General features: G+C 47.6%; 1 protein-coding gene across 5 annotated transcripts; it reads left to right on the top strand.

The window, feature by feature from the left end:
* Positions 1-8: 8 nt before the first annotated feature.
* Positions 9-14514, top strand: THAP8 (THAP domain containing 8). 5 transcript variants are annotated; one of them, XM_077853629.1, is made up of 5 exons: positions 22-781; positions 1504-1596; positions 11750-11942; positions 12170-12561; positions 13931-14514. In XM_077853629.1, the coding sequence occupies exons 1-5, from the start codon at positions 699-701 to the stop codon at positions 14073-14075; spliced, it is 906 nt and encodes a 301-aa protein (XP_077709755.1). In that variant the 5' UTR covers positions 22-698; the 3' UTR covers positions 14076-14514. The 5 variants fall into 5 exon arrangements, with proteins under 5 accessions (XP_077709767.1, XP_077709755.1, XP_077709759.1 ...); XM_077853644.1 differs by having other exon boundaries at positions 26-781; positions 1444-1596; XM_077853641.1 differs by lacking the exon at positions 11750-11942 and having other exon boundaries at positions 9-781; positions 1527-1596.
* The last annotated feature ends 1055 nt before the right edge of the window (positions 14515-15569 follow it).

Here is a 15569-nt window from a genome sequence, read left to right on the forward strand (position 1 = left end):
CCGCCGCCGCCTCCACGACCGACTGGAAGAGCAAACGGCCGCGGGAAAGCCGGCGCCGCCGCCCATTGGACGCGGCAGGCCCGGGTCTGGCCAATGTCAGGGCTGCCGGGAGGCGGTTTTGACCAATGAGGGCCGAGAGGCGGAGCGAAGCCTACGGCCGGGTGGAACCGGAGCTCCTCTACTTGATGCCTGATCAAGGAAGTGGCGTTTTTAACGCGGTCTGTTTTCACCATTAACAAGCATTTAGGTGTTAACTTTTTACGTAGCGAAGATCAAAGCCTCCAGTTCGCTTTTTGCCGCACTCCCCACCCCCAGCAACTACCCACGCAGTGGCTGGCAGTCGCCCGGATGTAAGATGGGGTGGAGTCCAAAGAGACCGACCACTCGGCGCATGCTCAGAAAAGCCGCGACTCCCCCCCTCTCTCCCCCCCAACACGTGGTAAGGTCCGGATGCCTAAGAACTGGCTTTGCGCCGACGTCCTCGCGCTTCCCCGCTCGCCACGTGACCAGGGCGTAACTGTGGTAACGCGGCTGGGCGCGTAGTGCGCAGGCGCTCTCTTCCCTCCCCTGCACGTGATGAGGCATCAAGGGCCGTCACGTGAGGTAGGCGGAGAGCGGGCAGGGTGGGGTTCGGCGGCGCCCGGCGAGGATCAAAGTGCGGCTGCAGACTGGGCAGGACTCAACGGGGTGGAACAGCCATGCCCAAGTACTGCCGGGCTCCGAACTGCTCCAACACTGCGGGCCGACTGGGCGCTGACAACCGCCCCGTGAGCTTCTACAAGTGAGCGCAAGCGCGGGGCGGGGCTCGGGGGGCGGGGCTGGGGGCGGAGCCCGAGGGTAACTGCAGCTGTGCCCGCGCGCCTGGTCCAGCTTGCAGGTGTCTGGAAGCAGGGCTAGCAAAGTGAAGAGACGGTGTTCTCAGCCCTAAACACAGCACACGCAGAGGTGCAGAAGTGTTAAAACGCAGGGGTGGAAGATAAACTACAGGTAGTGAAAGCAGCGAGCATGAGAAGTGGGACTGTGTAGGGGAAGGACCCTAAAACTGCCCACTTGTTATCTCCACGAATTTATCTCAAACGCAAAACATCCAAAATTGAGCTCCTGATCTTGTCTCTCTCCCAAACTTTCCACAGCCTTTCCTATTTCAGTTAAGAGCTCGCTCCATCTTTCCTGTTGTTCAGGCAGGAAATCTTAAGAGTCATACCTACCTCTTTTCTTTCCTCACATTGGGGAAAGTAAAAATGAGCTTGAACTGTTAAAAAAAAAAAAAGGGAAGGAAAAAAAATCTGTTCTCCCACTTATTATTCCCCAGCTGGAATAAAAGACACAGGAAAATTTGACTGAAGGGTTAATAAGAGAAAATATTTCTATTTTTCTCAGATGCTGCAGATATAAAGTGAAAAATAATCCTTCTTCTTTGACTGACTGCTGCTTTTTTGCTAGGAAACTTTGTTGTCTAAAATCGTAGACTATCATAAACTTTGTCATTTGGAATTCTATCAGTAATAATGAAGCATCTCGCTTAGCACCTGGAAGAGTTGTCGCTTTGACACAGGGAAGCAACCTCAGTTGCTCTGCCCAGGTGCAGAGCTTCAGGTAAGGCGTTTCTGGATGTAGTTTTTCCACATCTACCTAAACTTTACTGCTTTAAAAAAAAAAAAGATTTTATTCATTCATGAGAGACAGAGTGAAGCAGAGACACAGGGGGAGGGAGAAGCAGGCTCATCGCAGGGAGCCTGATGCAGGACTTGATCCCCAGAACCCAAGATCACACCCCGAGACGAAGGCAGATGCTCAACCACTGAACCACGCAGGCATCCCAACTTTATTGCTTTCAAGGAGACAGGACCCTGGACTCACTTTCACAACCCAAACCTAGTATCTATCCCTTTACACCCAGGTCTGCTTTGCTTTAAGCCTATCCAAACAGTTTCATTTACATTTCACCTAAAATTCACCCTTCTCCCAAACTCAAGTAATAACCCTCTCTTTTCCTTTGTTGAGACTCCTCACTTCTGGTATTTCTGGTGTGCAATTTTCCTCATCACCATGGTAAATAAACCTGACTCTTTGGGATGACAGGTGTATCCCTGTTGGCCTTAGTCTAAATGGGGTAGGACACATTCCTCATCCAGCCCATCAGCAGATCCTGTTGGCTCTTCCTTTAAAATCTATCCAGAATTGACCACTTCTAACCTTCTCTGCCTCCATTCAGGTTCTGGTCATTACCACCTCCTAACTGCATTATTTTAGTAGCCTCTTCATTAGTCAAGCCGCTCCTACACTCTGATCCCCATACACAGACACAAGGTATCTGTGTACCCCTGAGTCAGATCAGAGTCCTCCTCTGTTCAGATTCTCTCCTGGTTCCCACCTCACTCTATACAAGATAAGAAGGTGAGACTGGAGTAGACAGAAAGCCCTACAGGGGCTGGATCCCCAGTATCTGTATGACCTCATTTCCTTCCTCCTGTCCCTTAATACTGTGCTCTAGTGTCACTGGCAACATGCTGTTCCCCTAGCACTCCAGGCACATTGTTGCCCCTGGGACTTTGCTTGTGCTTTTTCCTCTACCTGGAAAGGTCTTACCTTTATGACCACTACTCTATGTAAAACGATAATCCTCTCCCAGATCTGTAGGTATTCTCCCTATTTACCTCCTGTTTTACTTATCCTTTAAAAAAAAAGATTTTAGGGATCCCTGGTGGCGCAGCGGTTTGGCGCCTGCCTTTGGCCCGGGGCGCGATCCTGGAGACCCGGGATCGAATCCCACGTCGGGCTCCCGGTACATGGAGCCTGCTTCTCCCTCTGCCTGTGTCTCTGCCTCTCTCTCTCTCTCTCTCTCTGTGACTATCATAAATAAAAAATAAATAAAAATAAAAAAAGAACTTTCAAAAAAAAAAAAAAGATTTTATTTATTTATTCATGAGAGAGAGAGAGAGAGAGAGAGGGAGAGTGAGAGGCAGAGCCACAGGCAGAGAGAGAAGCAGGCTCCACACAGGGAACCTGACATGGGTCTCGATCCCGGGTCTCCAGGATCACACCTTGGGCCGAAGGCAGGCACTAAACTGCTGAGCCACCCAGGGATCCCTTTACTTATCCTTTTGACGCTTATCACTATTTGGCATATCACATATTTGATGTATTCATTTATTGTCTTCTCCACTAGAATGTCAGTGAATTTTTTTTTTTTTTTGTCATTTCCCCAACCCTAAAATAATGCCTGTTGCATAGGGAGTGCAATATTTGTTGGCTGAATTTCATTAATGCATTTCAGATGGCCTCCCCCAGGAAACTCAGCAATCCCTGTCCCTTGAAGGGACCCTGGTGCAGAGTAAGAGTAATGCAGAGGAGTCTTTAAACCTAAATCAGTGTGTCCAGATTTGCTTTTTTTTTTTTTAAAGATACATTGCTCTGGCAGTGTTTATTAATTCAGCAACTCTGAGTGTCTCCTGGAGTATGGAAGCCCCTGCTAGACACAGAGGATCCTGACAGGTCCTGTCCGGACAAAGCTCATGGATAGGTAAAGCATCAAACACTGAAGAACTGAACACACAACCTGGGAGTCACTCCCAATTTTTCTTCAGCACTGCTGCTGTCAGTCAGTCCATCAACCCATCCTTTGACTTTATCCTCCAAACACATCCCCACCCTGTGACAATCACAACAAAATCCTTCATACCTTGGCAGTAGAGTTATAAATGCAAATGGGAAAATCCTAACTAAACTATTAGGAAATAACCACAACAACAAAAAGCTCTACATTTCCAGCCTACTTCATATTACCTCCGTTCTCATGGTGTAGTTCAGGCTGCCATCATCTGTCAATGAAACATTGTGATAGCTGCTTGCTGGCCTCCCTGCCTACGCTTCTGTGTCCCTGACAAGAGCAACAAGAACAACTTATTTAGAGAGCACTTATGCCAGGCACTGTTCTAAGTGCCTCACCTATAGTAATGAGAACAATAACAACTGTACAGAGCATCCAGATGATTTTATAAAAAATTAGTTCTTGTCTGTGTTGTTTAAATCCCACCAGTGGCTTCCAGACCGTCCTTCACACAAGCTAACCCATTTCTTCCTCAAGGCTCATCCCTGAGTCAGTCTTGCAGAAGCCACATAGTTAAGAGTTTGGTGAGGAGCTGTTTGCAAAGGAGATTCAGGAGAAGGTGTGGATGGCAAGAAGGAACAAGGTGAATCATATAGAGGGAAGTAGCTGCAGGGGAATAACGTAAGGGCCTGCCAGGCAGCCAGAGGAAACATTCATTTGTTTTTGGCCCTTTCAGGAAAATCAGAGTCAGCTCTAATGGGAAGCCGTCTAATGGGAAGTTAGGAATTGCATTTGGCTGGCAGTAAGAAAGTCCTGAAATATTATTGGCTTTAAAAAAATTATGGAGTTTATAGGATATAGCTGCAATAACAGACACAAAATCTCATACTGCAACAAAAGTTTATTTCTCATTCACAATATGTCCTTTGCAGACCATTTATGGACCTACTCTATAGTATCCTAACCCGAGACTCAGGCTGAAGGAGCCTCCCCTACATGGAAACTTCTGGTCTTGTAGAAGGGGTAAAAGTGAAAATAGGGAGAACCACCCAATGGCTCCTCATAAATTCTATATTTAGAAGTGGCCCACATCACTTTCAGTCCTTTGGCCAAAGCAAGTCTGTGGCAAGCCTCGGGTCAGTGCAGTAGAGATATGTGATCTTCATGTGGGGAAGGGCAGCAAATATCTTGAACAATAATAGAATCCACTAAGGGTTTATTTTTCTCTTGAATAAAACACATACAGAGGGTAGCCCCGGTGGTGCAGTGGTTTAGCACCGCCTGCAGCCCAGGGCATGACCCTGGAGACCCTGGATCGACTCCCACGTCAGGCTCTCTGCATGGATCCTGCTTCTCTCTCTGCCTGTGTCTCTGCCTCTCTCTCTCTCTCTCTGTCTCTATGAATAAATAAATAAAATCTTAAAAAAAAAAAACCACACACACACACATACAGAGGTTGACAGACCAGCACTGGCGTGGCAGGCCCACAAATCATTAGGGTTGAGATTCCTATTTTTCTGTGCTATCATCCTTAGCATGCAGTCCCATGCAAGATGGCTGCCAAGTGCCCCAACCATCAAGGCCCACCATTCCTGGTAAGAAAAGAGAAGGAAGGAAGAGCAAAAGGGGCTCTAACCATGAGTGGAGTTAGCCCCTTATAAATCCTTCCCAGAAACCCCACCTGATGGTGAGTTCTTCATCATTGGTCAACCCAACTACAAAGGATAATTTAGCAGGGCATTTAACCACCCTGAAGAAATTTTGAATTCATTGTTAATAAGGAAGAAAATAACTTTTAAAAAACAGATTTTATTTATTTGACAGAACGAGAGAGAAAGTGTGCGCATGCACAAGCAGACAGAGCAGCGGACAGAGAGAGAAGCAGGCTCCTCTCAGACCAGGGAGCCGGATGTGGAGCTCAATGCCAGGACTCTCAGATCATAACTGGAGCCAAAGGCAGATCCTTAACCGAATAAGCCACCCAGGAGCTCCAGAAAATAACACACACACACCCATTTTTTTAAAAGATTTTATTTATTTATTCATGGACACAGAGAGAGAGGCAGAGACAGGCAGAGGGAGAGGGAGAAGCAGGCTCCATGCAGGAAGCCCGATGTGGGACTCGATTCCAGGTCTCCAGGATCACAACCCAGGCTGCAGGTGGCACCAAACCGCTGCGCCACCAGGGCTACCCCACACACCCATTTTTAAAGAAGAATTTCTAGCAGTGTATGATCTAGAAGGATGACCAACAAGACTAAACAATTCTAGAGAAAAGGAGGACACTGACTACTTAAAGTAGATTTTTAGAGAGGCCATTGTAAATGTGTTGCCATCCAGAAGAACAAAAGAGAGTAAGAAAAAGACCAAGTGAAGAAGAGGTGGGTTTTTTTTTTTTTTTAAGGTTTTATTTATTTGAGAGAGAGAGAGATCACGAGCAGGGGGCAAGAGCAGAGAGAGAAGCAGACTCCCCGCTGAGCAGGTAGCCTGACGCAGGACTTGATCCCAGGACCCCTGGATCATGACCTGAGCCAAGGCAGACACTTAACCAACTCAGCCATGCAGGCGCCCAAGGAAGAAGTTTTTCATGATATTTTCCTCCTTTGCCCCTTGAGGTGCCCTGATCCATTTGAGGACCCTTCGCATTTTTAAGGAACCCTGCCAGATTTCTCACACGACACAAAAGTATTCACTGGCCCGAACTTAGTTACGTGGCCCCACCTACACAAAGGAACCTGGGAAACAGTCTTCTAGCGAGGCACATCATGACCTCAACTAAAGTTGGAGTTTTGTTAGTAAGGAAGAAAGAAAGGGGATGTGGAGTGGTCAGTTGTCAGTCTCTGCCAAGGAGGAGGGGCTGGGGAATGCTGCTGCGAGAGAGTTCTTGTGTGTGTCCAGGCAGAATGGGGTTGATGAGAAGATTTGGATCCCAAACAGAGGCGAAAGGGACTACAGCAGCCAGAGCTCCTGGCTGGGTGCCCTGGGGTTCTGCTCTTTGGGTGCCACAGCTCTTCTGAGTCAGCCCGTGTCCTTTTACCAGCTGTACCCCACCCCCACCTGCCCTGTCTGTCTGCCTTTGGGCTGGGAAGTCCTGCTCCTGCACCCATCTCTGTTCATCCTGCCCACCTCCTTTCTTAACGTGTCTTTTCCAAAAGTTTCTTTATACAGATATGAGCAAATCTGAATACATGTTCTAATTTCCCCTCTATTGCTATATTAGTTTCCTGTGAATGTTGAAACAAACTTGATGGCTTAAAATAGCAGAAATTATTCTCTCCCAGTTCTGGAGACCAGAAGTGCAAGTCAGTTTTACTGGGCCAGAACCAAGGTGTTGGCAGGATGGCATTCCCAGTGAGGCTGGCTGTAGGAGAGAATCTGTTTCTTGACTCTTCCAGCTTCTGGGGGCCACATCACTCCAATCTCTGCCTTTGTGGTCACATCACCTTCTCTGCTTTCATCTGTGGTAATGTCCACTTTGCCTCCCTCTCGCAAGGATACTTGGGATTGCATGTAGGGCCCAAATGAATGTTGTAGGATGACTTCCTCATCTCAGGATCCTTAACTTAATCTCATCTTTTGTCATGCAACATAGTATTTGCAGATTCCAGGGATTTGAACATGGATATCTTTGGGGGGCCATTACTGAGCCTGCCACAGTTACTAAAAGCTGTTTGCACCTTTTTTTTTCAGGTAATACATGTGCCTGAAAATAGCACATCAGTTCATAGAGTGCCTCCATATTCTGATTTAGGGCTGTATGGTATTCCTTTGTGTGCCTGTGCCTGGGTTTGTTACCTTGTCTCCTATAGATGGTGTTATCCTCGCTCTAGCACCCCTTACTCTGCCCTTTTAACGGACAGAGGCCTCAGAGCCCTCAGCAGAAGAAAGTATCCAGCTGTTTTTTTGGTCAACTTCTGTTCCTGGAATTGGTAACTGGTTTTCCATTTTCAGTTGTGGTGTAAAGTTTCTCTTTGAGGTATCTTTGTTTCATACTTAAAGTTGGTCAATTTTAAGAAAATATTAAGTATATAATGTGACAGATATGGAAGACACTGTGCAGATGGAGTGTGGATGACTGACTATATTAGTTATTTAATGCTACATAACAAACCATCTCAAAGTTTAACCACTTAAACAGTTAATGTGTCACAGTTTCTGACTGCTGCTGCATGACAGACCGGTCAGAACTCAATTATGTGACCACCCCTGGCTGCAAAGGAAGCCGGAAAATGAGGTCTTCATTGTGGACAGTCTTGAGTCTCAGATAATCCCCACCCATTCCCACAGGGAAAGCTTTTATTCAGTTCATTTTTTTTAACTTTAATTTTTAATTGTAACATATAGGGACGCCTGGGTGGCTCAGTGGTTGAGCGTCTGCCTTTGGCTCAGGGCAGGATCCTGGAGTCCTGGGATCCAGTCCCACATCGGGCTCCCTGCAGGGAGCCTGCTTCTCCTCTCTCTGCCTGTGTCTCTGCCTTTCTCTCTGTGTCTCTCATGAATAGATAAATAAAATCTTAAAAAAAAAGAATTAAAAAAATTGTAACATACGTATAAAATCTACCATTGTAACTATTTTTGAATATGCAGTTCAGTAATATTAAGGATATTCACATTATTGTGCAACCCAATCTTCAGAACTTTGTCATCATGCGAAACAAACTCCATGCGCATTGAACAACAAACTCAAATTTCCTATTCCCTCCAGCTGCTGGAAACCACCATTCTATTTCTTTTTCTATGAATTTGATAACTCGATAATTCATATAAGTGGTATTTCGTGGTATGTAACTGGCTTACTTCACTTTCCATAATGTCTTGAAGGTCACTCATGTTATAGCATGTGTCAGAATTTCCTTTTTAAGACTAAATAATATTCTATTGTATGCATATGCCACATTTTCCTTACCTATTCATTCATTGATGAATATTGGCTTTTGGCTGTTGTGAATAATGCAGTAATGAACATTAGTGTGCAAATATCTTTTCAAGACCCAACTTTCAATTCTTTCAGGTACATACCTAGAAATAGAATTGTGGAATCATAAATTCTATTTTTAATTTTTTTGATGAGGTACTGTATCGTTTTCCATAGTGGCTGCACCATGTTACATTTTCCTCCAATAGTGCATCGGGTTCCAGTTTCTGCACATGCTCACCAACACGTTTGGTTTTAATTTTTATTTTATTTATTTATATTTATATTTTTTATTATTTTGTTTATTTTTAAAAGATTTATTTATGGGGAATCCCTGGGTGGCTCAGAGGTTTAGCGCCTGCCTTTGGCCCAGGGTGTGATCCTGGAGACCTGGGACCGAGTCCCCTTATCCCTCTGCCTCTGTCTCTGCCTCTCCCTCTCTCTCTCTCTCTCTCTCTCTCATGAATGAAATAAAATCTTTTTTAAAAAAAGATTTATTTATTTGAGAGAGCACACGTGTATGTGCTTGAGTATAGGGAGGATAGAGGGAGAGGGAAACTTTTTTTTAAATTTTTATTTCTTTATGATAGTCACACACAGAGAAAGAGAGGCAGAGACATAGACAGAGGGAGAAGCAGGCTCCATGCACCGGGAGCCCGGCGTGGGATTCGATCCCGAGTCTCCAGGATCGTGCCCTGGGCCAAAGGCAGGCACCAAACCGCTACACCACCCAGGGATCCCAGGAGAGGGAAACTTTTAGCAGACCCCTCGCTGAGTTCAAAGTCCAACATGGAGCTTGATCTCACAACTCTGAGATCTTGACCTGAGCAGAAACCAAGAGTTAGACACCTAACCAACTGCGCCACCCAGGGGCCCTTAATTTTTATTATTTTTTAAAAAGATTTTATTTATTTATTAGAGAGAGAGAGAGCGTGCGTGAGCATGAGCACAAGCTGGGGGAGAGGGTGTGCAACAGGAGAGGGACAAGCAGATTCCTCACTGTGTATGGAAGCTGATCTCCCAGGACCTGGAGATCATAACTTGAGCTGAAGTCAGATGCTCAACCTACTGAGCCCCGCAGGGCCCCTTGTTTTGTTTTTTATAGTGGCCATTCTAATGGTTATGAGGTGATACCTGATGGTTTCAATTTGCATTTCCCTAATGATTACTGATATTGAGTATCTTTTCATATGCTCGTTGGCCATTTGTATATCTTCTTTGGAGAAATATCTGTTCTAGTCCTTTGCCCATTTTTAATGGTGTTACTTTTGTTGTTGAGTTCAAGAACCTTTTAACGATTGTTTTCAAGCATACGCAAAAAATAGAGTTATATGGGGACAGTGGGTGGCTCAGTGGTTGAGTGTCTGCTTTTGGCTCAGGATTCTGGGATTGAATCCCACATTGGACTCCCCACAGGGAGCCTGCTTCTCCCTCTCCCTGTGTCTCTGCCTCTTTTTTTCTCTGTGTCTCTCATGAATAAGTAAATAAAAATCTTTTTAAAAAAGTTATATGAATGGATTCTCATGCATAGTCACTCAGATTCACCAATTGTCAACATTTTGCTAATCTTTTTTATCTGCTCCCACCCTGTAATGCATGATTTTTAAAAAAGATTTTATTTATTCACGAGAGACACAGAGAGAGAGAGAGAGAGAGAGATAATGAGAGGCAGAGACACAGGCAGAGAGAGAAGCAGACTCCATACAGGGAACCCAATGCAGGATTCAATCCTGGGACCCCAGGATCACACCCTGGGCCAAAAGCAGGCACTCAACCACTGAGCCACCCAGGTGTCCCTTAATGCATGATTTTATTTTATTTTTTAATTTTTATTTATTTATGATAGTCATACAGAGAGAGAGAGAGAGACAGAGGCAGAGACACAGGCAGAGGGAGAAGCAGGCTCCATGCACTGGGAGCCCGATGTGGGATTCGATCCCGGGTCTCCAGGATCGCACCCTGGGCCAAAGGCAGGCGCTAAACCGCTGCGCCACCCAGGGATCCCTAATGCATGATTTTAAAGTAAATCCTAGATATTAGTTCTTTTACCCATAAATATTCAGAATGTTTTTCCAATGGATGACTATTTTAGAAGCATAAACCAATACAATTATCATACCTAGCAAGATTAGTTTCTTACAGCTATCCAATACCCAATTTATGTTCAGTTTTCTCCCTACTGTGTTAAAATGTCTTTTTATGAAATGGTTTGTTGCAGATGAGGACCACAATCTGCAATTGGATGTTTCTTACATTTCTTTTAATCTATAACCCCACCCTACTCCCCCCCCCCATCCCCATCCCATCCCCATGAATGTGGACACATTCTAGATTTGCCCAGTTTAATAACAGATTGTGGCTATGGGTCGGGAGATTGGGAAAGAGGCTGCTGTAAAAGTCCAGTCAGGAGAGTATGGATGCTGGAAGGGAGGGGCAGCAGAGGTGGGAGAGGTAGGCCGATGTTGGGTGTTTAAAAGCTGGAGCTGGGCAGCCTGGGTGGCTCAGTGGTTTGGCGCTGCCTTCAGACCAGGGTGTGATCCTGGAGACCTCGGATCAAGTCCCACATCAGGTTCCCTGCATGGAGCCTGCTTCTCCCTCTGCCTTGTGTCTCTGCCTCTCTCTCTCTCTCTCTGTCTTTCATGAATAAATAAATGAAATCTTTAAAAAAAAAAAAAAAAAAGCTGGAGCTGAGGGCACCAGGGTGGCTCAGTCAGTTAAGCATCTGCTTTCCGCTCAGGTCATGATCCTGGGATTGAGCCCCACTTCCGATTTCCTGCTCAGTGAGGAGTCTCCTTCTTCCTCTCCGTCTGCCTCTCCCCCCACTTGTGCGTGCTCTCACGCACAGGCAAGTGTTCTCTCTTTCTCTGTCTCAGATAAATTCATTATAAAAAATAAAAAGGGATCCCTGGGTGGCTCTTGGGATGCTGGGTCTACCCAATGGTTAAGTGTCTACCTTTGACACAGCATAACCTGGGGTCCTGGGATAGAGTCCGGCATCAGACTCCCCACAGGAAGCCTGCTTCTCCCTCTGCCTATGTCTCTGCCTCTCTTTCTGTGTCTCTCATGAATAAATAAATAAAATCTTTAAAATGAATGAATGAATGGTGAAGCTGAAGGTTGGGATGTAGGTTGGTGGTAGAGAGACTCTGGGTAAGAGGCAGGGCCAGTTTCTGGCCTAGGTAGACAGAAGTTTGGAGCCCAGGGACCTCTGAGTGTGCATGTCCCCAGAGAGAGGTGGGACTGACCTGATATTGCTGACCCTGTAACCCCACTGTCCCTGGCAGGTTCCCACTGAAGGATGGCCCCCGGCTGCAGGCCTGGCTGAGGCACATGGGCCATGAGGACTGGGTGCCCAGCTGCCACCACCATCTGTGCAGTGAGCACTTCACACCTTCCTGCTTCCAGTGGCGCTGGGGTGTGCGCTTCCTGCGGCCTGATGCAGTGCCATCCATTTTCTCCCCAGCACCACCTGCTAAGGTGAGCAAAAGGAGGTCCCACTGTTGGAGTCTGACCCTGTCTTCCCCACCTGGAAATGACCTGTGGAGTCTGATCCTCAGCCCTCCTCTCCTGAGGGAAGTCCCTGCTGCAGTCTGACCCTCAGCCCTCCCCTCAAGGAAGTTCCTCCTTGAGGTCTGGCCTTATCTGAGGACAGTACCCCTTAAAGTCTGACCCTGATGCCTCTCATCCCATGCCTTTTCTTCCAGAGGCAGCAGAGTTCCCGAAGCACTGAGAAGCCAGTCGAGTCTCCCTCTTCACCAGAGGCCATGCCCCTGTCTCCAGATCCAACTGTCTCAGCCTCTGGCCCTATGCATCTTGCGGTACTGGGGTCAGCATCTGGAGGCCCTGAAGCCACGGCCACCATGTTCCTGACCTCCCTGCCCCCTCCTCCTGCTCCTGCCAGGCCACAGCCTGGAGTCCAGGCCCAGAACTCCCTGGCTGGGCTGGGCAGTGTCCTGGGAGCACTGCAGAAGCGGGTGTGGAGGCTGCAGCGGCACCATGAGCAGCATCAGGTGCAGCTGCAGGCCCTAGAACAGCTGGTACAGCAGCTGTGCAAGGAGGGCCTGCCAGCTAGGCGCTCCAGGGCCTGCTATGCCTGGTGAGTGTGGCCACCTGGCCCCCAGAGCACATGTATTTTCATTTTCAGTGCTAGGGTCCAGTATTTAAAAGTCAGAACATTTCACTCATGTTTCCAAACTTCTGAGTTTTCTTGGGGAAAAAAAAGTCAATCTGTCAACGCCTACCAACTATTGGTCAGAGCAGGGTAATGGCTGCCCTTACTCTGTGCCAGACAGAGTTAATAACTTAAAACTCATATGACCTTGATGTGGCTGTGGTCCCCATTTTTCAGATGAAAAAACAGGCACCAGGATGCTACAGTGACTTGCCCAAAGTCAGGCAGCCAGTCAACATTCAAACCAGGTGTCTGACTCCGCAGGAGGCCAGTGCTCTCCTTTTGGAGAGCTCCTTGCCTGAATCCTAATAGAGCTTGAGTTTGCAGCCTACCTCACAGAGTCTCCCCAGCCCCATCTAAAGGCCCTTTTGCCCCTATGTTTTACTACCAAGTATTGGAGGAGGGTATCATGTCTTGAAAAATCAATTTGATCAGGCCGTTTCCCTGCTTAAGACCCCAGGACCAAGTTTGGGGTCCCATAGCTCTCAGCCCCAGCTGGACAAGGAAGTGGGAAGGGGTTTCAGAAAGGAGCCTCTCTGAAGTAGCCCTGTAGCTAAGGTTTCTCAGTCTGACAACCAGTGGGTTGCACATGGCTCAGAGATCTGATTTTTTCTGGCCTCAACAGTGTTTTATAGTCATTTTTGGTCTTTCCTGGAGGCTCAGCAGATCTAGCAGCACTGGGTCCATATTCACAGTTCGTGGCAGGTAGCTGGGATGGCAGTGTGGCTACCCCTGGAGGCTCTATGTTTGAGACTAGGGCCTGACTATGCTGGGGCTCAGGGAAGTGTACAGAAGAGCAGGACAGGCCTAGGACTCTTCCTGAAGCCCACCAGGGCCCCTGGGCTGACAGTGTCTCTCCCTGCCTCTCCTGACCCATTCAATCACCATCTCTCAATGTCCTTCTTTCTTCCCATCTCCACCTCTATATTTCTGCTACCCTGTCTCTCTGCCCCCCCATCTGTCTCCCCATTTCCTCACGTCTCTCTTCACTTGCATCTTTCTGTGTCCCTCATATCACTGGCCCTCTGTATTCCCCTGTTTGGCCTGTCCCCATATCTGTCTTTCCATGTCCCCCACATTTTCCTCTGTTTACCTCTTTACTCCCCCATGAATGTCTTTCTGGCTCCACATCTCTTCCTGTCTCCCCACAAATCTCTCTGTGTCTCTTGATGTCCCCCTTCCACCTCGGCCTTCCTGTTCCTCACCATTTTTCCCCCTCATCCTTCCTTCCCTCTCTCCTTCTCTTCCCTCTTTCCCTTATGTGTTCCATCTCTGTCACTTTGGGACTGCCCAGCTTCCTGGATGTGAGGAATCCCATCATCTGTGGAGGGCCTGACATAGCTGTGGTCATTGCCCAGAGGCCTACACCTCCCACACTGGATGCCAAGCCTGAGCTCCTGGACACTGAGACCCCCAGTGCTAAGGACCAGGATAGATAATGTCGTGGGACAGATGATAGAAAACAGAAGAAGAAAAAAAAGAAAACAGAGGAAGAGATACTCATCAAACATGGGCCTGCTTTGTCCCACTACCCGTGCCTGGGCCATTGCGGCTCCTCCTTCTACGGACCCTTTGAACCTTGGGGTTGACCTGGGCCCAAGCCACATCAGTGCTTATTTCCCTTGATGCCAGGTCCCTGCTACTCCTCGCTTGAACTTTTGTAGTCAGTAAAGCAGTTTCAGAGCAGAACAAGGATTGTTTATTTGGGGGAAAATTGTACCTGGTACCTCATACCATTGGCCAAGTCTGGTGCCAAGCTGGGAATAATATAGCAGTGAACACAGCTGACAAAATCCTGCCCTCATGGTGCTCCTATTCTTGCTTAAGTGGAAGATAAACTAGTAAACTAATAAACAAGATAATGTCAGATTGTGATAAGTGCTGAAAAGACTAAATGAAAATGTGATGGGGCGGGGGTGGTGGATGGATGAATGAATGAAGAGGACTCTTTAAGGAGACAACGTGTGCGCAGACTCCAGGATGAGCTGGCCTGGAAGGCTTATGGGCTGGATCCTCCGTGGAGAACAGCCCCTGCAAATGCCCAACACCTAGGGTGTCAGCTGGAGGAGGGCAGTGTTGCTATGGCAAAAACTGAAGCGGGGAAGGGAGTGTGTGTGTGGGGGGAGGTGCGATTTTAGATAGAGCGGAGGTCTCACTGAAAAGGTGCCAATAAGTAAAAAATGAGGGGAGAGAGGGAACCAGGTATCTGGGAGAGGAGCATTCTGGGCAGAAGGAACAGCCAGTGTAAAGGTGCTGCACTGAGGAGGAGCAAGGAGCCAGTGTAGTACAATGAATGTGGGGGAGAGAGAGAAGAGGAGAGGCTGGAGATGATCAGGGAAAGTTCACCTAGGGCCTTGTGGGCTGCAGTTGACAACATGGGTTTTTAAAAATCTAGAATGAGATGCAGCAAGCAGATGTCTCCAAATTGAGGAGGGCCCTGATGGGGTATGTGTTAGGTCCCTATGGATGCATTACAGAGAGCAAGTTGTGGGGTAAAGAGGAGGAGGGAGAACGGGAAAGAGGTTGCTGCCATAGTCCAGGTGGGAGAAGATGAAAGACCAGGATGAGGACCTGGGTGTGGGGTGGGGCATGAAATTCTGGGAATATTTTGGAGATGGAATCACCAGGCTTGATCATTAGAAGGTTGAAGGATGGAAGGCAAAGTCAACCCAGTCCTCTTTGGGCTGGGGTTTTGGGCAGTGCAGGCCACAGCCAGGCAGGCATGACAGCCAGACCAGGATGATGGAGCCAGGAAGGCCTGGACCCTGGGCTGGCTCCAGGTCTTCTTAGGGGAGATACAGGTTCAGATAGGGTTGGAGGCGTTCATTGGCAGATCTGTCCCCTAGACACTGCTACCGCCATGTCTCATGGTGATTAAAAGCCCTGACTCTCCAGCCAGGCTGTCGGGTTTCAAGTCAGCTCCATCCCCTATT

This window comes from Canis aureus, chromosome 1 (assembly GCF_053574225.1).
Source record: "Canis aureus isolate CA01 chromosome 1, VMU_Caureus_v.1.0, whole genome shotgun sequence".
Taxonomy (NCBI): domain Eukaryota; kingdom Metazoa; phylum Chordata; class Mammalia; order Carnivora; family Canidae; genus Canis; species Canis aureus.